The sequence below is a fragment of the Petromyzon marinus genome, chromosome 16 (assembly GCF_048934315.1).
Source record: "Petromyzon marinus isolate PM22_M1 ecotype Great Lakes invasive population chromosome 16, UKy_Petmar_22M1.pri1.0, whole genome shotgun sequence".
Lineage (NCBI taxonomy): Eukaryota > Metazoa > Chordata > Hyperoartia > Petromyzontiformes > Petromyzontidae > Petromyzon > Petromyzon marinus.
In genome coordinates this window covers 14,439,282-14,460,692 of record NC_133682.1, presented here as the reverse complement: position 1 = coordinate 14,460,692, position 21,411 = coordinate 14,439,282, and the positions used below count along the sequence as shown (strand labels likewise).

General features: G+C 47.9%; 1 protein-coding gene across 1 annotated transcript in view; it reads left to right on the top strand.

Annotated features, from left to right (window-relative positions):
• Positions 1-1,685: 1,685 nt before the first annotated feature.
• LOC116942783 (vesicle-associated membrane protein 3-like) overlaps positions 1,686-21,411 on the top strand; it is a 48,967-nt gene continuing 29,241 nt past the window's right edge. The window contains exon 1 of the mRNA XM_076067532.1: positions 1,686-1,855. Coding sequence (XP_075923647.1) covers positions 1,854-1,855 — 2 coding nt within the window. The 5' untranslated portion in view covers positions 1,686-1,853. The remainder of the gene's footprint in view (positions 1,856-21,411) is intronic.

Here is a 21,411-nt window from a genome sequence, read left to right as displayed (position 1 = left end):
GGGGGGGTTGGTAGGGGGGTGATTAGGGTGGGGGTTGGTAGGGGGGGTGATTATGGGGGGGGGGGGCGGTTGGTAGGGGGGTGATTAGGGGGATGATGGGGGGGTTGGCAGGGGGGTGATTGGGGGGGGGGGGTTGGTAGGGGGTGATTAGGGGGGTGATTAGGGGGATGATGGCGGGGTTACTGGGGGGGTGATTAGGGGGGGGCTGGTAGGGGGGTGATTAGGGGGGGCTTGGTAAGAGGGTGATTAGGGGGGTGATTAGGGGGGTGATTAGGGGGATTATTAGGGGGATGATGGGGGGGTGGTAGGGGGGTGATTAGGGGGTGATTAGGGGGATGATGGCGGGGTTGGTAGGGGGGTGATTAGGGGGATGATGGCGGGGTTGGTAGGGGGTGATTAGGGGGGTGATTAGGGGGATGATGGGGGGGCTTGTAGGGGGTGATGGGAGGGGGGGTTGGTAGAGGGGTGATTAGGGGGATGATGGGGGGGTTGGTAGGGATGTGATTAAGGGGGGGGGGGTTGGTAGGGGGGTGATTAGGGGGGTGATTAGGGGGACGATGGGGGGGGTTGGTAGGGGTGTAATTAAGGGGGGGGGGGTTGGTAGGGGGGTGATTAGGAGGGTGATTAGGGGGGTGATTAGGGGGATGATGGGGGGGTTGGTAGGGGGTGATTAGGGGGATGATGGGGGGGTTGGTAGGGGGGTGATTTGGGGGGTGTTGAGGGAGTTGGTAGGGAGGTGATGGGGGTGGGGAGTTGGTAGGGGGGTTATGGGGGGGGGTTAATAGGGGGTGTTGAGGGGGTTGGTAGGGGGGTGATGGTGGGGGGTTGGTAGGGGGGTGATGGTGCGGGGTTGGTAGGGGGGTGATGAGGGGGTTGATACGGGGGTGATGGGGGGGTTGGTAGGGGGGTGATGGGGGGTGATGGGGGGGTTGGTAGGAGGATGATGGGGGGGTTGGTAGGGGCGGTGATGGGGGGTTGTTAGGGGGGTTGGTAGGGTGTTGTTAGGGGTGGTAGGGGGGTGATGGGGGGGTTGGTAGGGGCGGTGATGGGGGGGTTGTTAGGGGGGTTGGTAGGGTGTTGTTAGGGGTGGTAGGGGGGTGATGGGGGGGTTGGTAGGGGGGTGAGGGGGGTTGGTAGGGAGGGTGATGGGGGGGGTGGTAGGGGGTGATGGGGGGAGATTGGTAGGGGGGTGTTGAGGGGGGTTGTTAGGGGGGTGATGGTGGGGGGTTGGAAGGGGTGGTAGAGGGGTGATGGGGGGGGGGTTGGTAGGGGGGTGATAGAGGGGTTGGTAGGGGGGTGAGGGGGGGTTGGTAGGGGGGTGAGGGGGGGTTGGTAGGGGCGGTGATGGGGGGGTTGTTAGGGGGGTTCGGTAGGGTGTTGTTAGGGGGTGATAGGGGGCTTGGTAGGGGGGTGAGGGGGGGTTGGTCGGCGGGTGATGGGGGGGTTGGTAGGGGGGTGATGGGGGGGTTGGTAGGGGGGGGGGTGATGGTCTGGGTTTGGGGGGTTTGGTAGGGGGGTGGTGCGAGGTTGGTAGGGGGTGATAGGGAGGGTAGGCGTGGAGGTGGTGACGTGTTGGGGGGGGGGGGGGTTAGTGATGATACGAGACTAAGGGGGGGGATTGGTGGTGGTGGTGGTGGGTGGGGGGCCTGTAGGGGAGGGGGTCTCCGCATTCGCAGTCTGGGCTGCTCGTGACGTCACAGTTTAGCAGTGCGGATTTTGCGCAGCTCCATATTGACGCGCCCAGCAGCAGCACAAGCAGCGGCACCACTGCAGCAGCAGCAGCAGCCTCTTGCAGCCGCGCACACAGCAGCAGCAGCAGCAGCCACAGCAACAGCAGCAGCCGCAGCAGCAAGATGTGAGTATCCGTGCCGAGCGTTTTGTGTCGTGTGGATGCTGTCGTGAGTGCTGTTGCTGTAGGAGTCGGGTGTTGTGTAGCGGCGATGTCGGGCAAAGGGAGGCATTGGGCTGGGGGTGGGGCGCTCCGGCGTCGTTAATTCCGCGGACATTCGGGACGCGCAGCAGACGGACGACGCGAGACAAACAACGAAACGGCACCAATGCGTGCAACAATCGTGTGCTGCTCTCGTATGAAAACAACAGCGACGGGCAATGGTGGTGAAGACGCGCACGAAGACGTGACTCTACGAGCGCGTGACTGCCCTGTGTGTGTGTGCCGACATGGCGCAGTCGAATGGCACGGAGAGAAAGCCGCAGCGCTCTGGAGGCTGTGGATGGCGCGATGCAGTAGCAGGGGACCGCCAAGGGTCGATTTTGGTGCCTGCCTTAAAATTGAGCGGTGGAGAATCCGGGCGCCGCTGTCGTCCTGGCCGCGCTGTGGACAGCGCCCTGGTGCTGAAATGGTGAACGCCTCGCCTTGCCCAGCGTGGTCGGTGTCGCGTGTATTTTGTTCGGTGCGAACGTGGTTGGTGAATGGCGCTGGAGTATCTCGCCAAAACCCACATCTCAACCCACTCATCACCCCCCAAAAAAACCCCAAAAAACCCGACCCTGCTCCTAACAGCAACCCTCATCCACCACATTAGCCCGAACACCAGCCCTACACAGAACAACATCGTCCAGGAATTCTACAGCTTTCATCTTACCCCAAACAATGACGGATCCTGCTCTCAACACTAACCTTTAACCCCTTCCCCAATACTAACCCTGTCTATAACCTTATATATCCGACACTAACGTCATCCATAAGCCTTGCACATTTTCAAAACACTATCCCTAGCACAAAAATCCTACACATAACCTAAACCTAACACCCTACTCATAATTATAATATTACATAATATTACTCTTAAGTCGTCCCAACACTGACCGAAGCCATGACCCTGACCCAGGCTCTGCATGGTGTTATCACACAGCAGCAGTGTCCAGCGTTGTTCGTGCGAGTGCACGTGGAGAAGCAGCACAATGAATGATGCACACGCGAGAAAGGTGTGGCGAGGGGATGGTGGTGGTGGTGGTGAGTTTTGTGGTGCAACACTCACCCTCACCGTGTGACACGGGCACAGAGGTGAGACATGTGCTCTGATGGATCATCATAATAATAATAATACACAGCTGGACCACGCAGCCACAAGAGAGAGTGACGGTGGTTGTGGTGATGATGATGAAGAGAGTAACATAAGCAATGAGGGGAATCTCAAGAGCGAACAGGACATTTGTTCGGGGCGGTACAGTACGCAGCTGGTGCGTGCTCAAACATTATCGCTGTTGGACGAGAGAAAATGTAAAAATTGGAAATGTATTCAGTTGGAAGATTTCAGTCGTTGCACATTATAAATGTGAGGTGTGTGAGGTGTCGTGCCGTGGCCATCGCTCGCCTGGTTGGGCAATAGACTGGGAATGCTGCGAGTGGTGTTGCAGTCATCGTGGCTATTAAAATGGTTGACAATCCCGGCCGGGTCTCTGCTGAATGGAGATCAGCGCCTCCCTCCGCGTCGTGCCATGCTCCGTGATGTTGATTATCGCAGACGAGATTCTGTCACGGCGGGGGGGGGGGGGTGTTGGTGACGCAACGTTGGGTCTGTCCGTTCTGTTCGCATCGTAGCGAAGGAGAAAAAAAGAGACACCTTTCGTCGATGCCGACGTGAATTCGAAATGGCTGAAGACTGTTTGTGGATAATGGCGTTCGTTTCACGGAGTCTGTGTGAGATCGTGGCAGTCGGATGGGTGACGCAGCTTGATTCCTTGCTGCTTCTATACGTTTGGCAATACTGTACGGGTGGCGATACAAACCTCGTTCGTTGTCTTTTGACAGCGTAACCTTTGCACCCGCCTGAAAAATTAATGCCTTCATAACGAATGGACCTTAAATTATTGCATCGCAGAGCGCGATTTTAACTGCCCGATTACGGGACAATGGGCCTTGGCAACAAAACCCACAAACAATCCCTGCTCAGTGAGGGTCTGTAACGAGATGGAAGGTGGTCTTTGTGAGTAGGGGAGGAGCGTTAGGCTGATGAATACCGGTTGTTGACGTGTTTGTTCATGATGGGCCTGCAAGACAACGCGGATGTGTGTGTGTGTGCGCGCGCGTGCATTAATGAGACTCACAGCGTCGCGAAGTGTGGGATAATCCCCTCGTGTTTAAAACTGCACCGGGCGTAAATTATTCATGAAAAAAAAAATTCGTAACGTGTGAAATCAAAAGTTGTTCCCCTTTCACGCACGGAGTGGGTGCTAATTAATGTGCAGCATACAAGCATTCCGTGACGGTGTAAAATGAGCCCAACAGTAAACTCCCCAGACTTCACCATTGTTGGCAGATCACTAATAAGTCATCCAATTATGGAAAGAGCAATTATCAGAATCGTCATTGGAATTTGGCTCCAGGTTGGCTGTCACGATTTTCCCCTGCAAGAAATCACGTCTGTGCCCAGGATTAGCAGAGAGTTGGCTGGTGAACTGTGGGTGATGCTGTGCTGTGCATCGTGGTTGGCATTGACTGGTATTGCTGCAAGGGCATGGTGAATCATGGGCTACAGATAATGATCTGTTTACATTTCCCGTTACACACCAAACTGGGCCACACAACTCCACACCTCGCCTGGATTTCGATTAGAATAAACACGCGTGGCGAGTGATAAACTGAATAGGCCCCACTGAGCACACTGACCAGCATGGTGAAGTATGGCCCAACGACCAACTATACTGTCTACATGACCTTCGTGCTGTGAATCATGATCTGTGTACAGTTTTCATATATTTTAAAGCGGTGTTTGTAACATATTTTTTGTTGTATATACAGCACGGTACAGTATGTGTGAAATAATTATTTCCAAAAGCAAGAATACAAAGACTACGTTAACTTTCAACAAAATGTTTAATTCGCGGGGCATGTTGCAGGGCCAAGGTGTGAGAAATGGCTGGCCGTGTTCAGGCAAGGCTTGCTGTTAATGCAAACCACGGGCCCCGTTGTTGCTTGCGACCTTTGCCAAGTCGCCAGTCGGTGGGGAACTGTTGTGTGATGCAGCCGCACGGACACGTGCATGTCCCCCTGTGCACGGCTGTGATTACCTCAACACCCAATGCGAGTCACGTGTGCAAGGGCAGCCATAAGCTGTGGGCGCCTGGTGGGGATGTTCAAAGGCATGGTGAGGGGGCATGGTGAGTGGTGTGGGGGCATGGTGAGTGGTGTGGGGGCATGGTGAGTGGTGTGGGGGCATGGTGAGTGGTGTGGGGGCATGGTGAGTGGTGTAGGGGCATGGTGAGGGGTTTGGGGGCATGGTGAGTGGTCTGGGGGCATGGTGAGGGTGTGGGGGCATGGTGAGGGGTGTGGGGGCATGGTGAGGTGTTTGGAGGCGTGGTGAGGTGTTTGGGGGCATGGTGAGTGGTGTGGGGGCATGGTGAGGTGTTTAGAGGCATGGTGAGGGGTGTGGGGGCGTGGTGAGGGGTGTGGGGGCATGGTGAGGGGTTTGGGGGCGTGGTGAGGTGTTTGGGGGCATGGTGAGTGGTGTGGGGGCATGGTGAGGTGTTTGGGGGCGTGGTGAGGTGTTTAGAGGCGTGGTGAGGTGTTTGGGGGCGTGGTGAGGTGTTTAGAGGCGTGGTGAGGTATTTGGGGGCGTGGTGAGGTGTTTGGGGGCGTGGTGAGGGGTTTGGGGGCATGGTGAGTGGTGTGGGGCATGGTGAGGTGTTTGGGGGCGTGGTGAGGTGTTTGGGGGCGTGGTGAGGTGTTTAGAGGCGTGGTGAGGTGTTTGGGGGCGTGGTGAGGTGTTTAGAGGCGTGGTGAGGTGTTTGGGGGCGTGGTGAGGGGTTTGGGGGCGTGGTGAGGGGTTTGGGGGCATGGTGAGGTGTTTGGGGGCGTGGTGAGGTGTTTGGGGGCGTGGTGAGGTGTTTAGAGGCGTGGTGAGGTGTCTGGGGGCGTGGTGAGGGGTATTGGGGACAGATTACCGGTAGTTGTCAAGGGCACCGTGATCATGGAGCTTGTTGCGAATTAGTGCCCAGCGGGACGCCGCTGCTGGATGTCATCGTTGCATCTGCGGCCCACGTCAATCGCCCCGGGTCCTTGTGCGTTGCAGTTCCCGTGTGCGGTGCGTTTGCTGTTTGGTTTTCCGGCTGAGCGAGAGTTCGACAACAAATGGCCAATGCTGGGCTTGGCCGGAGCTGAAATCGACGCTCGCAGTCATTGACCTCCCAAGCACAGCTGAGGGCCTCGCGTTGTGCTTATGGGCCGTCCATAAATGACGTCACGCGATTTTGGACGATTTTTGACCCCCCCCCCGCCCCCCCGATCGTCACACGGCGTCACAAAAAGCCTGACCCCCTCTCAAATATGACGTCACAAAGCTCTGCCCCCCCCCCCCCCCAAATGTTTTACGTGTTTCAAATGGCTTTAAACTATTGTCATTGTCGTGCGTATTCAATGTGGCGCTGCACTCTGGTGTTGTAGGAGAAAACATTGATTAAAAAGCATATTTAATTAAGTAGAACGTGTTGTCTATATTTATTTAAAGTTGCGAATTTTGATGTGACGTCACATTTCTCATCGGATTCCTCCAGGATGAATAAATGTTCTGGTTCCTGGTTGCCGGTCGGATTGGATCCACGGAAACATTGGGAGCGGTAGTGTTGGCCCTTGGTGGCGATGGGCCGTGTGGGTCGGGCAGCCACTCGCCAAGACTCCGGGTCTTCTCTTGAGCCTCCCCTCTGTTCTCGCCAACTCTTTTGTTCTCTCCTCTCGGTGTTTATATCTTCTTCTTATTATTACTTTTACAACAACAACAAAATGCCACTGTGTATAATTTACTCTTTGCGCGGAGCCTCTTGGGATTGCCTTTCACCTTGGCGAGACACGGATAACTAGTTAAGCGTATGCAGTCATTCGCTTGTTTACAATTTAGGTGTGAATTCCGCCCTTGCGTATGACGGCAGTAGCAATGTCGAGGAGCTAGGTGCCAACGTCGAGGTTTGTTGGCCACGACGAGAGGGTTTCAGGAGAGATAATTTGTGTGGTTTTGCTTTGCTTCTTGTTGAAGGAGTGCAGACTACAATGGGTTTACTCTACGGTTCATAGTGTGGGTTGCTGGACCACAATCGCATTACTGTGGCTTTTCTTTAATGTATCTCTCTGGGTCTCTATGGGTCTTTTTTCTGTGGGGTTCTATGCATCTCTGTCTGTCCCTGTGTATCGAAATTAGTCTCTGTGGGTTTACAGCATATATAGAGGGCCGGAATGGTGTATTACTTTCGAGTGAATTCCAAGTTTCCAAACGTGTGAGTGTGCTCACGCTTTTCAAAAGTGAGCCCCCAAAGGCTACCGTCATATTTGTTGCCATCTCTGCTTTAAAAATAAAATGCAGCTTCCTCTACGTATGTATGTCGAACTTCTTTCGCGCTGTACGTAGCTAACCCTGCTAGTCCATGCCTCTAGATGTCACTACCGTACATTATACCATATCAACGACTGCACTCTCTTACCGGAGACACCAGTAAATGTATAAAACGTTTATTAACTTCTAAAATAAATAAATAAAAATCTGTTGCAACACCGATCATTGCACGTGGAACTCGGCAACGCTTGATTTTGCATTTTGAATCGGCTGAATGTTTTATCTCTGCATGCATGTGTGTACTGTACACTGGATTTGTTATAATACAGTACTCTGTACTGTACAACAGGGGTTAGGAAAATGTGGCTGTCTCCTGATGATGCTGGTTGTAATTACTGGTGAAACGTCGTACTTGAATTGAAAATGTTGTGGATTTACTCTGCAACACACCGGTTAGTGCTGTACTAGTAACGAATTGGCCACGTTCTGTTTACGTGACAAACCTTACTAGTTGGCTGTGTCGGTTGGTGGCGAGTTTAACGACGACATTTATATTCACGTGATCTAACTCAAAAACCTCTTATTTACTACTATATTTACCCAAGAATACTCTTTGTTTTTTTCGGTAAAGTCACGTAGGTAAAATAAAATGAATAAAAAACAACTCAATTAAATCACGACGTTTCGGAGGCAACACAAGCTTCCGTCACCAGGTGGAACAGTCACAGCAAAATAGCTGTACCTAGATTTAATTGAGTTGTTTTCATTTATTTTATTTTACCTAGGTGACTTTACCGAAAAAAAAACAAAAGAGTATGAATCCTTGCAGTCACGAAAGCTTCAAATCTAGAATTACCAAAGAATGTCAGTGTGTAACGCCCGTGACGTCACTCCACGTCGACCAGCCCCCTTCATTAATAATCATGAACGGGTTACGTCACTTCGCATGGAGAACCCCCCCCCCCCCTCATTAATAATCATGAACAGGTAACATGCTATTCTTTCGGTAAAGTCACGTAAATCTAAAATAAATAAACAAAAAACCCACAAAGTTTTAATCGCAACACAAGCGGTCGTCATCAGGAAAAGGGGGGTTAGCCTCCAAAGGAAAACTGTTTATGAAGGTTTAGAGGTGGGCGTAGTCCAATTGTGTCAGGTGACGTCCTCCAAATGGGCACCCCCACCATTAATAATAATTAGCAGGTGACGTCACTCCACATGGGGGGGGGGGTGGGAGGCGCCTCCTCCCCCCTCCTTGGCGTCAACTTACAACCTTCACTACAAAGGCAGAACCTCACGTCACGTGATCTCCGTAACGCTATTGAGATATTAAAGTAAAAAGGACGTCGTGATGAACAAGGCATTATAACCTTAAAATGAAATAAGTCTGTCACCGCGCCCTTACAAAGTACACACGAATGGATGCAATGAATATGACTTCGCGGTCTGATTTTCGCTTGCAAGTTTCAGATTTACTGCAGTAATCCATCATTGGACGGGCAAAAGGCTAGTGTACAATAGGGGTTGTCACGGATGTACACGCCCCTGTCCTGGGAATGTAGAATTTCCACCACTCGCTCAGGATTGTGAACAAGGATCAGCACCTACGTACCCACGCAGTGTTAAGTGACGCACCACTGCGGCCTTCCTGTGCATTTTAATGCATCTGCGTGGTGAAGTATGGTTAAATATCCCGCACAGTCCACGTGGCCCTGATTTACCAGTGGTAGAGACGTCGTCACAGCGCCTGTGCCAGGCCAGGCGCATTTTGAGGCCACTTCAAGCATCGAAGGCTCGCTGGCAGGAGGTTAAGGAGCTAGATTCCAATGTCGAATATCTGCTGGCCACGATGAGAGGGCAGCCCCAGGTGCCATGGGTTGACTGCCTGAGATGACGAGCAGATCGCACCAGCTGTGTCCCCTTCTGTGGATTGACAACGCGGCTGTACGGGTTTGCATTGCCCGATCTACACGGAGCGTGTAGACTGTCGATGAAAAGTTCGGTCGCGGCTGGCTTTTTGAGTTGGGCCTTGATTTGATGTATAATCTTTCTCTCCCCTTGTTGTAGTGCGGCACAGCGACACGAACACGTGTAATACCCCGTGTGTTCTCAGTGGTGTCCTCGGGCTGCCGTGCCCACTCGCTGAGAGATGCAAAATCGTGCCGCTGCTGCTGCTGCTGCCTGCAAAAGTGCTATCCAGTATCGTGATCGAATGCAACTACAGGAATGCGTTCAGTTGCAATAGCTGCCATAAGCATCTCACGAAGCAAACCTGGCTGTTTTGTAAATCATGTATAATTATCAGACAATAGTCGGTTAAAACATGTTAAAAAATAAATCGCCACATTTTTGTCTGTCAGTCTTCTGGGACCGATGTTTTCTGGCAGAATGTGTCCAAACTGTGCACCGATTACAGCATTCTAACTCGTCTCGTCGGCAGGGCATTGCCTCTGAAACAAATGCTGCCGAACTGCCTGGTATCATCAGCAATATCCGTCCTTGCGCACCTTGGGGTCCATTCAGTGAGTGCAAGAAAACCGTACACGATGTAGGTTCGCGTGGATCGCGGTGGGTAATATTGGACAGGATGGTTTCATTCTTGACACCCCACTAAAATTATAGGCAGACGCAGCGAAAACAACAGTTTATCCCAAAAGCCTCTACGTTTCCCCAGTCTCGACACACGTTGGAATATTGGTGGTAGCATCGTTACGTCTCTGGCGAATAGTTAAACATTTAAATGAGAACTCTGATACGGCTGTCAATATGTATGTATGTTGAACTTCTTTCGCAACTATGCGGGGAAACAAGGACAATGTTGTGATTTACGAGGTTTTCGAATGACATTTGTAGTGGCTTTCTCTGTAGTCGCATTTGCGATGCATCCTTAGCGTCACGACGTGAGCACCGTTTGCACTCATACCTTCACTTATCCGCGCTGATATTGGGAGCGGTTATTGTCTGATATTGTTTTGCTTGGTGATCGGCGCATTTTCGTCCTCCATGCGAAGCAGTGCGGATAACGAATTTGTTGCCACTTCTGGGACACTCCTCTCATCTGTGGGTAAAGCACTGATAGTTTGTCTGGGTAATAGGAAGAAAATCCACAGATTGATGTTGGGGCACGGGTAATAGGAGGAGTAGCAGATAATGCAGTAGTTATCTCTCTCCAGGAGAAACTATAAACTCCTCGTATGTCTGGTGGTATTGGTAATGGAGTTGTAAAGGCTGCGTTGGACATGATTGTAGCGTTAGTAAATGTTTGTGGAATCTGCAGAAAATTACATCCTCTCCTTACGAAGGATGCCATCTTGCACCACGCTGCCACTTCAATGATGTGGCGCTTAAAAAAAAATGAACCAATTTTTGTGTAAACCGTAGCTTTACACGTGTCAGATGCTGAGTTTGCCACATTTAATATTGCAGCCCAAGAGATACTGACTGACGGGAAATTCTTGTTGTTATTTTCATTCGATTTACATTTTAGTTGCTGACAAAGCCGATTCATGCGGTTCGTTTAACCAATGCCTTTATGCATAGCAGCTGCTGTTGTAGTGGTTGTAAGACGTTCAAATATGCATGTCTTACACAGAGGTGCTCCTTTCAAGGTGGGTGCAGTGTTTGCCACTGCCGAGAATGTGAAAGGTGCAGGTGATTACGTGTTGTTATGCGTGTCGACTGGTCATTTGCATTGCTTCTTTCATGATCCACTGCGCGGGTGCATGGGTAAACCCAGTGCGCTATGGTTGTGTATTTATCAGACAAATTAATATACCTGCTTGTGTCAATCACTGCACAAGCAGCAGAGCTCAAGACATTGTGAAAAAGAATGGCCATTTTAGTGGGAATGCTCTTTATTAGCGATTCATATGTGGACAGGGTATAACCCCTTCAATGTGGAGTCTTGAATCCAACAAAGAAAAGGCTCTCTTCGGCTGTTTTTTTTATCTAAAGCAGGATTATATTTGAATGGGAATTTTAAGTAGTGAAAAAATGATGGAGCCCCTCTTGAGAGCCAGAGTCAACGTGCACACGGTGATCTCTGGATTTTACCATATCCATGTTTGATGCCGATGTGGGTTGCAAGGTGGCACCACGAGTGATACCACTTGTGCCTCTCAACAAGAAGGGTCTGTGTGGAGTTTGTCAGTTCTCTCACGCCCTCTTCTAGATGCGTTTCCTTCAGTTTCCTTCAATGGCAAAACAAATATATATACAATGTAACCGGTATAGGCCAAATATCCCAATGCTGAAAAAATCCTGGAACTTACCCAATTGGGATTGCACATAGCAACGTCGCCCCCTAACGGAAAAAAATTGCAAGAACCCCTCGGAAAAAAGATGCACCCCAGTGAGACTTAATTACTCCAGCAACTGTGTTCAAGTCGGAGATATTAGGCGCATTTATTTATTTATGTTTGGGTTGCCTCTCCGACTTACCCTGAACTTCGGCTCGCGTGCTTGTGTCGGGCTTGGAGGGGTTTCACTATAGCCCCAAATCATTTGATTTTAACATCATTTGATTAAAATAAACTTGATTTAAACATCATTTGATTGAACGACATTTGATTGCAATGTCGCTGGATTGGTTTTAGATGTCGCCGAGCCTCTTTTTGGCTAAACAAAACCTCTTTGTCCCCCCCCCCCCAACCTGAGAACTAACGATGGCATCTGACAAGTGTGAAACATGTTTTTGAAGGTGACCATGACTGTTGGCGTTTATTTATTTTATTATGAGGCCATTACTCAGCACTTCGTAAAAAGAAAAACTGCTCAGGTGCCACGAAAACATTCGCATACCAGACAGTTGTCCAGACAACCGCCGGGTCACCTTTATCAGCCAGTTTAATTATCGGCTGGTTTAATTGCAACGCCTAGGCAATGTAATTGTGATTAATAATTGTAATCATCATTTTAAATGAATCTTCACTTAAAATCTAGTTTGCTTATGATACATGCACACGATGGAACTATTTACGATTCATGCACGTTATATTCTAATGTCACTTTAAACTGAACCCAGAAGATGGTTCAAATGAAGCAACGGAACTTATACGGCACAAATGAGACGAATAAATAATTCTTGAATAAAATCTGCCTGGATATGAACCGTCCATCTGGTGGGATCCACTTAGATTCACATTCTGAAGGTGAAACTCATCCCTCGATCCGAGAGTCCAGAACAGATATTCGCATTTGTTAGTCATAACAGAGGTGGCATCACTATCGTGGTTCCAATTTCTTCACGTGATATGCATTTATAATAAGTGACTTATCGTATAAATCACTGTTATTAGCCATGTAAAGACATCGGTACGACTAAGGTGATGCTTCTATAGGTGATGGCAGTTTCTGATGTGGCCCATGGACCTCAGGGTCGGATTAAGGCACGGGGCTTTAGTGGCTGCAGCCCAGGGAACTCCACCAGCTGGAGGGCCTCCAGAGGTGAAGTGAAAAGTTATTTCATTTGTGAATGCTGAATTTGTATTTGCTGTTAGCCTTGTAACAAAAATACATTTTATTTTTCTTTAACTTTGTTTTCATTTTGAAAATATTACTGGGGGCCTCACAGTACCTGTAGCCCAGGGGCCTCCAAAATCTTAAACCGGTCATGCATGGACTGCCTGCTCTGAGTCAGCATTGTGGGAATGAGCCCCCCGGGGGTGAAGCTGTAAAGCAATCTCCAGTGATCTCAATGATATTGACCACTTGGAAATACAAGGCAAGAATAGCGGATGTTCCCCACTTATACAGAAAGCTAACCTAATTTTTTTAAAGTGTACCTGCTAAGGCTCACCTAGCTCTTGTTCAGAAGCGACCTGGCCAAATACGATAGCTCAACGAAGTGGCTTATCACGTGGAAATGTATCGCAGCCACATCCTCTAAACGCGTGTTTCTACAGTGAGGGAAAAAAGTATTTGATCCTCTGCTGATTTTGTACGTTTGCCCACTGACAAAGAAATGACCAGTCTATAATTTTAATGGTACGTTTATTTGAACAGTGAGAGACAGAATAACAACAAAAAATTCAGGAAAACGCATGTCAAAAATGTTATAAATTGATTTGTATTTTAATGAGGGAAATAAGCATTTGACCCCCTCTCAATCAGAAATATTTCTGGCTCCCAGGTGTCTTTTATACAGGTAACGAGCTGAGATTAGGAGCACACTCTTAAAGGGAGTGCTCCTAATCTCAGCTTGTTACCTGTATTAAAGACACCTGTCCACAGAAGCAAGCAATCAATCAGATTCCAAACTCTCCACCATGGCCAAGACCAAAGAGCTCTCCAAGGATGTCAGGGACAAAATTGTAGACCTACACAAGGCTGGAATGGGCTACAAGACCATTGCCAAGCAGCTTGGTGAGAAGGTGACAACAGTTGGTGCGATTATTCGCAAATGGAAGAAACACAAAAGAACTGTCAATCTCCCTCGGCCTGGGGCTCCATGCAAGATCTCACCTCGTGGAGTTGCAATGATAATGAGAACGGTGAGGAATTAGCCCAGAACTACACGGGAGGATCTTGTCAATAATCTCAAGGCAGCTGGGACCATAGTCACCAAGAAAACAATTGGTAACACACTACGCCGTGAAGGATTGAAATCCTACAGCGCCCACAAGGTTCCCTTGCTCAAGAAAGCACATACATGCCCGTCTGAAGTTTGCCAATGAACATCTGAATGATTCAGAGGACAACTGGGTGAAAGTGTTGTGGTCAGATGAGACCAAAATGGAGCTCTTTGGCATCAACTCAACTCGCCGTGTTTGGAGGAGGAGGAATGCTGCCTATGACCCCAAGAACACCATCCCCACCGTCAAACATGGAGGTGGAAACATTATGCTTTGGGGGTGTGTTTCTGCTAAGGGGACAGGACTTCACCACATCAAAGGGACGATGGACGGGTTCATGTACCGTCAAATCTTGGGTGAGAACCTCCTTCCCTCAGCCAGGGCATTGAAAATGGGTCGTGGATGGATATTCCAGCATGACAATGACCCAAAACACACGGCCAAGGCAACAAAGGAGTGGCTCAAGAAGAAGCACATTAAACCTGGTGGCCAACTACAAGAAACGTCTGACCTCTGTGATTGCCAACAAGGGTTTTGCCACCAAGTACTAAGTCATGTTTTACAGAGGGGTCAAATACTTATTTCCCTCATTAAAATGCAAATCAATTCATAACATTTTTGACATGCGTTTTTCTGGATTTTTTTATCGTTATTCTCTCTCACTGTTCAAATAAACCTACCATTAAAATTATAGACTGATCATTTCTTTGTCAGTGGGCAAACATACAAAATCAGCATGGGATCAAATACTTTTTTCCCTCACTGTACATGTGAAGGGAGAAACCGGAGGACTCGGATTTAAAGCCACACGACCACGGGGAGAGAGACACGGAAACTCTAAATATAGAGGCGATAGGGTTGGGATTTAACCCACGACCTCATTTTTACCAGTCGAGCTCGGTAACATCTCGCCACTGTTGCGCCATTTTAATAATTAAATAAAGTATATAGATTCAAATTGCATCATCAATTCACAAGCTTCGGAAAGGCAGTAATACAACAGCAAAAACAGTCCCAGGCCACACCGAGACAACACACAGTCCCTCAATAAAAAATGTCCATTCAAATTTAACCATCGATACATTGTTAAGGTTTACATTTACAAGTCACATTTGCAAATGTGGCTGTATCCAGCACTAAACTTTTGCTTCAAACATTTTTTTTGAAGGAAAATGTACGATGTTAAGGGAGGGAAACAAGGTTGTTGGTCCAAGACGTTGGTGCTGCAATGGTTTGCGAAGGCTTTGTAGCCGACTCCGTTATCAGATGCAATAACCACGCTTCGCCTGCTGAGCCTCATGCCACTTATCATGGCTAGCATGCGGGACATTTTGGTCGTACTGTAGTATGACTGACATGGGTCTGGGTCAAAATAGATAGGCCAGCTTCACCAGCTTAGATTCATGGGTACTTCTGGTCAGAATGAGCCCTCGTCTGTATGATGAAATGAATGTACTCCGGTAAGTTGAAATTTATGGGGTGATAGATTTACTGACAGATGGGTAAATATAGTATATACGGTATGATTGTATACACAGAGGTGTGATGTTAAGCTACAGTTTAAAACCTGTTGATGCCTCTGTAAAAATATATATACAGTACTGCAATATACCTAACATATTAATGAATTTAAAATACATCATATCAAAACAATCGAGCAATATTACATTAAATTCACGTTTCTCATCTGAAAATAGAAATGCATTAACAGTGTGTGTTGCGCGCGGTGTGTGCGATTTGGATCGTGTTGGCGAGCGTGGTGATGTTCTTGTTTGGTGACACGTGTCCACGCGTGAATGACGTGGGTGCAGCACCCACGTTGATTGGTGGACTGCAAATCCTACCTGTCACGGTCGTGAAACTATTTGTTCTTAAAAAAGAATGTCCAGGATATTGAAAAAAGCACACACTGAACACTTGCAAATACAAGGCGAGAGTAGCGGATGGTGTCCACATATACAAAAAAAACTATTTAAAAAAATGTTTACAAGGTGAGACCCACTGAGCTACGCAGCTTTTTTTTGCAGAAGCGACCTGGCCACAAATGATAGCCCAATGAAGTGGCTCATCACGTGCAAATGTATCGCAGCCAAATATTATAACCGCATGTTATTTTTTTAATGTGGAGGGATAACCCGCAGGGCCCGGATTCTGTTGATACATCGAATGACTTTGATTCAAATAGCAATGGATAGTTGATTTGAAGCTTTCGTGACTGCAGGAATCCATACTCTTTGGTTATTTCGGTAAAGTCACGTAGGTATAAAATAAAATAAATCACGACGTTTCGGGCGCAACACAAGCGCCCGAAACGTCGTGATTTATTTTATTTGATACCTACGTGACTTTACAAAAAAAACAAAGAGTATAGCAATGGATGGCTTCAAATAAGATATGCCTAAAAGGCATCCTATCTCCTGTTGCCGATGAACTTACGTTCTCTGCCTCGTGAAGATTAGCATTCATAAACGTGACGTTTATTAAAACGAGGCTATAGAGGTCACAGGCTTTCAGGACTGAAAGGCCACGAGAAATGTTGTAACAAGACTTCAGCTGTCGTTACGCATTTGTTGGTGCTCATCATCGCGCGATGCAGCGTCCTTCAAGACTTGCAGCGATGCGCTCGCAGGAGAATCAATCAAAGCTGCGCGGAATCTCTCAGTGTCTTGCGACTTCCTTGAGTGGACAGGAGATACAATAATTCGATTATTGCTAAAGGCAATTAATTACTTTAAGCAAATGGCATGTCGTTACAGTGAGCCCTACGTGTGAAAAAATAACGGCCATAATAGAGGGGGTTTTGGGGGGGGGGTTAAATCGCGTAAAAATATAAATGTGTCGCTAAACCCGCCACCACCCGACACAGCCGATTAGTAAGGATTGTCGCGTAAACAAAACGTGCCAATGAGTTACGAGCTCAGCTCAGCGGTCTGTTCGAGAGCAAACGCGCAACATTTACAATTAAAACCTCTATTATGAATAACGTTGGTCGCGAAAGCCTACGCGTTAAAACAACAGCCAATTTGGCAGCTGTGAAGCAACGGAGATCGCAGCGCCTCGCGTTGTTGTCGTCAGCACGTTATGGACGATGCATCGCCATAATGTGATCCCGCAGCTTGGAGATGTCCAAAAACAAAAAAAAGAGTATTTACTTTCGGCATGAATAATGGGTGGCTTATTATTCCACAAGCGCAGCCCAACAACAACAAAAAAAACCGTCAAAGGGTACGAGTCAAATGACATAAAATAATTATTGTCGCAGTAAAATTGTTGCTGCGATGAACGGCGACGCAGGAACGAACAGCAGCCGGGCACGCGCCACCTACGTCTGAGAAAAAAACAGCGGGTGCGAGTTGACCCAGCGAAAACCGGTGAAGAGGCGTCCCACAAGAAGGATAGTGCGTCATTGTAATTGTTCATCCTGGTAAAGCAACATGATGTGTGCTTACTGGCTACTTCGTGATTGGGGGTGCATCAGCACAGTCCTGCGTAGCCCTTTGCCACTGACTGTGCTCGACCAGGAATGTTATATAGAGCGGCTGTCCCCTGCAAAAACCGTGGGGCAGCCATGAGACGGATAGTCACGGCCTCAAGGCTCGTGCAAAGAATGAATCAGCGATCTTGCTGTGACTGTCCCACCTGAAGACGGAAGCTTGTGTTGCCTCCGAAACGTCGTGGGAATTTTTATTTGTTATTATTTTATCCCCATTCTACTTGGTGACTTTACCGACAGAACCAAGAAGATAGCCCCTCCAATCAAGTGAAGCGACGCTTGCGTCCGCTGGCTCCGGTGTGTCACGCGCGTTGTATGTTAAAGCGCACTTGTTGACTACATATTCTGCTCGACTGAAGGGAATGTGAGCGTGCCAGTCAGAATGCTCGCATTCATATTTGTTTGTACTGAAATAAACCTCTCCAATGGTCTTAAAACTATTGCATTTGTTCGGAGCAGAAGTGAACACGATGAGAGCGTTAACAATAATAAGTGCGGACCGAATGGAATATATTTCGCTCGCGAAATATCGTCGGTCATGATTTCTCGAAACGCCGTTGCCGAGAGACAATTCTTCGCCGTTTTTTCTCTCTCTCTCTTCTAAATCGTAAAGGATATATTTTTTTCTTCCCTCCGATTTTCATGCTGTTGCCAAGCAACTGGTCGTCTGACTCATTCCTTCTCAGCCGCAACGTGGATGTGACGAGAGAGAGAGAGCCTCCGTCTCTCGCTCTTTCTCTCTCTCTCTCTCTGGTGGGAGGCGCGGGGTTTGAGAGAGCCGGGGGAGTGGGCGGGCAGCAGCTCCGGTCCTCTTGGGCGTAGCTGCCGCCAAACAACCTTCCTTGCATAACAACGGACGCGTCAATACTGGCTGGCTGGAGCAGGGCTTTAGCACGGTGATTGGGATTAACAGAGACGCGCGTCTTTATATCATTTGGTTCTTTCGGCAAAGTCACGTAGACAGAAAATAGAAAAGTTAATAAATAAATAAACTACGACGTTTTTTTTTCTTCCTGATTACGATCGCTTGTGTTGTGATCGAAACGTCGTAGGTTTTTTTATTTGCATTCATTTTTTTTATCTACGTGGCTTTACCGAAAGAACCAAAGAATATGAATTCCTGCAGTCACGAAAGTTTCAAGTCAAAATCTACGCGCGTCTTTGTTTAAGGCGTTTTGTTTATATTCGCCTTCGTTGTTATGCTTCGTTTCTCGCCTTCACAATTAATCTGCAGCGTCCTCTGGGCTCCCACCTCTCGCTACGCAAATCCGCACAGCAAAGCCAAAGTCTGGGCTCTCTCCTCATCGCACGTTGGGCGTTATCAAGTGAGCGTGCACGTCACGTGAAGAGGCGTTTCTCAAAATGAAAACGATCGTTCCCTTTTGACCAAATGCACCGCGCGTAAGGGTTAGAGTTCATGGATCGATTGGCGGATGGAACGGATGGACAACTAACAAAATGCAAGAGTGAACTCGCGTGTAATCTGATCAGAAAACTTGCGGGGAAAAAATTCAAACAGCCTCAATTCAATACACCGTCTGAGAGACGCTTAAACATAAAAAAGTAGCGAAGAGCCCGTGTTTGCTGTGTTTAACGTAGCTTTACATTCCTCGCGTTGAGATTGATTGGTGTTAATTTTCCCAATTTTATACGTATCGATCTTGCGCTCATCGGTACGTGACGAGACGAAACGTCCGCCAACTCCACGTTCGAGACCTACGCGAGTGGGAGTCGCGTAGCGTCGGCATGCAGCCGCATCTCTCAAGATACTGGTGACGATAAACGTCACCTAATCGCTTCTCCCAGACCCGTCAATCGCCTCTTGTTCGCACGAGCAGAGATGCTGGGAGCACGAGAACCCTGCACCTTCCAAATTAATTCATTATGTTCGTACTCAAGTAACAAAAATTGTGCAGTGGTAAACTGGGCTGAAACAATCAATTTTCCACGCGCGAGGGCCCAGGCCTAGTCATGGGTGGCTGTTTGGTCTCAAAACCCAGAAGCTCAGTGGTGCAGGCTCATAGCTCTGAGTCGTCAGGCCACCTCCCACTGTGTGGAGCAGATATGCTAACGTTTCCCCCCCCCCCCCCCCCAATATATTTCTATAAAAAAATATTACTATGCTATGTAAATATTTTTTTGCTAAACCTTGTCCACAATATCTGGACTTGTCTTCATATAAATCAATGCATAGATTTATGTTTATATGATTGTGCTTATGGTTGTACTTTATTAATCCCTAATCTCTGCCATTACATACAATGAAACAAGAAAAGGTAAAAAAAGAAAAAAACAGAACAATGTAATACAATACACGATTAGACATTGTTGTAAAAAAAAAGTCCATCGTATGTGTTAGTGAATTTGTTTATATTTTAGGCAGGAAATGAGTTTTCAAATTTAGATATTTTAATGGGTTGGGACCCCCAGACACCCTGGAAGATTTGGTCCCCCCCCCCCCAATATTGACTCCATGGCTACGGCCTTGGTGTGGAGATAATTTGAAGGCGCTCTCCTGGTCTCCGACGATTCCCAACTCGTCGAATGCTGCACTTACGAAGCAAGGCAAAACAGGCACCGCAAGGAGGAGTGAGTCGCGCGCTTGGATTCGTAGTTAAAATGCACCTTCTGCGTTTGAAGAGAAATTTTTCAATTTGGTAACTGCCGAGTAGAAAAACCTGCCATGTCTCAATCTATACCGGAATATATGTGTAGCCCTATCTCTGGGGATTCAAGTGATGGCAGAAAGCGTTCCGTGATGTTAACTGGTTCGAATAGCACATTTCAAAGGCACGCCATGAAATAGAGTTGAATATTCCTGGTAATTGTATCTGCGGTGAAAAACGGGTTTCCACATGGAGCTCAAGGCCACTTATCTCATTTTAACTACTAAATTTGGAAACAGCTGTTCTAAATCCATGGCTGCTCATTAAAATAGGATTCAGAATTGTGGAAAATTCTAAAATAAGCTCAATTAGTATCCTCTTGCCTGTTGATGTTCATATATTTAACATTTTTCACTTACACCTGTGTTTTTCCCAACCCTCTTTCTCCGAGAGCCGTTATTCTCTCAGCTGGTTTAAATAAAGAGACGGTGCTCTCCCAGCGAGTTTAAATAAATTATATGACCTTTATCCAAACAAAATTCTGATAGAACTACTGGGCACAGTGTGAGTTTTGAAAGCATTGTGGGTACAGGAGTCCAACGTGGTCAACTCCAGTTCTTTTTTTTTTTCTAAAATATCCCCAAGACGCTGCCAACATATTCGAACAATTGAAAATTAAATTTTCCTGTGGATTTCTCTCGCACGGCAGAGTGACCTCTTCGCCTCGCAGTCCGGGCCACATCATGCTTTTCCCATCAACCCTCGCATCAAAGAGACGTAGCCGCATGACAACAAGGCTACGTGGCAGCAGCGTGGCTAGGATTGTGCACTTGTTGGACAAAAGATCTTGTTCAACGCTCGCGAACTCAAAAGCAAACGGGCTCGCAGCGCGATTGGAAAATTGGGTGGCAATCATCGCGTTGTTTGCCGCGAGCCTCTGTTGGAAACTACACATTCCCAGGGCAGGGCCAGTGTTTGTAAAAGACGACCACCATTGTCTTCCTACAAAGAGGTATTCATTGAATCTACCCAAGGGTAATTAAATGTCCAATTACGAGTACAAAATCTCTCACCACGGACGTTACAGGCTAAATGATGATAATGCATACCTATCAGCCCATACGGTTTACCCGTATTCTTGTACAGGGAAATTAAGTTTTCAGGGCCATACGGCGTACAGCCGTTTCAATACGGGCAAAACTACATTTGGCTGTTTGTGTTTCTCCCTTGTGATGGGACTTTGTAGGTTGAACGTTGACATCTTTAAGGGCACATGGTGACCAATAAGGTCTGAATTGGTCTGTGATAAGCTCGGCACCGATGAGGGGTTGACAGGTGTCTGAATGTGTAGTATGAAGCGGTATTTCCGCGTGCGTTCATTCACACGACGACCAAGGGGTCGTCCATAAATGACGTCATGCACCTAGGGGGGGGGGGGGGATCAGACATTTGTGACG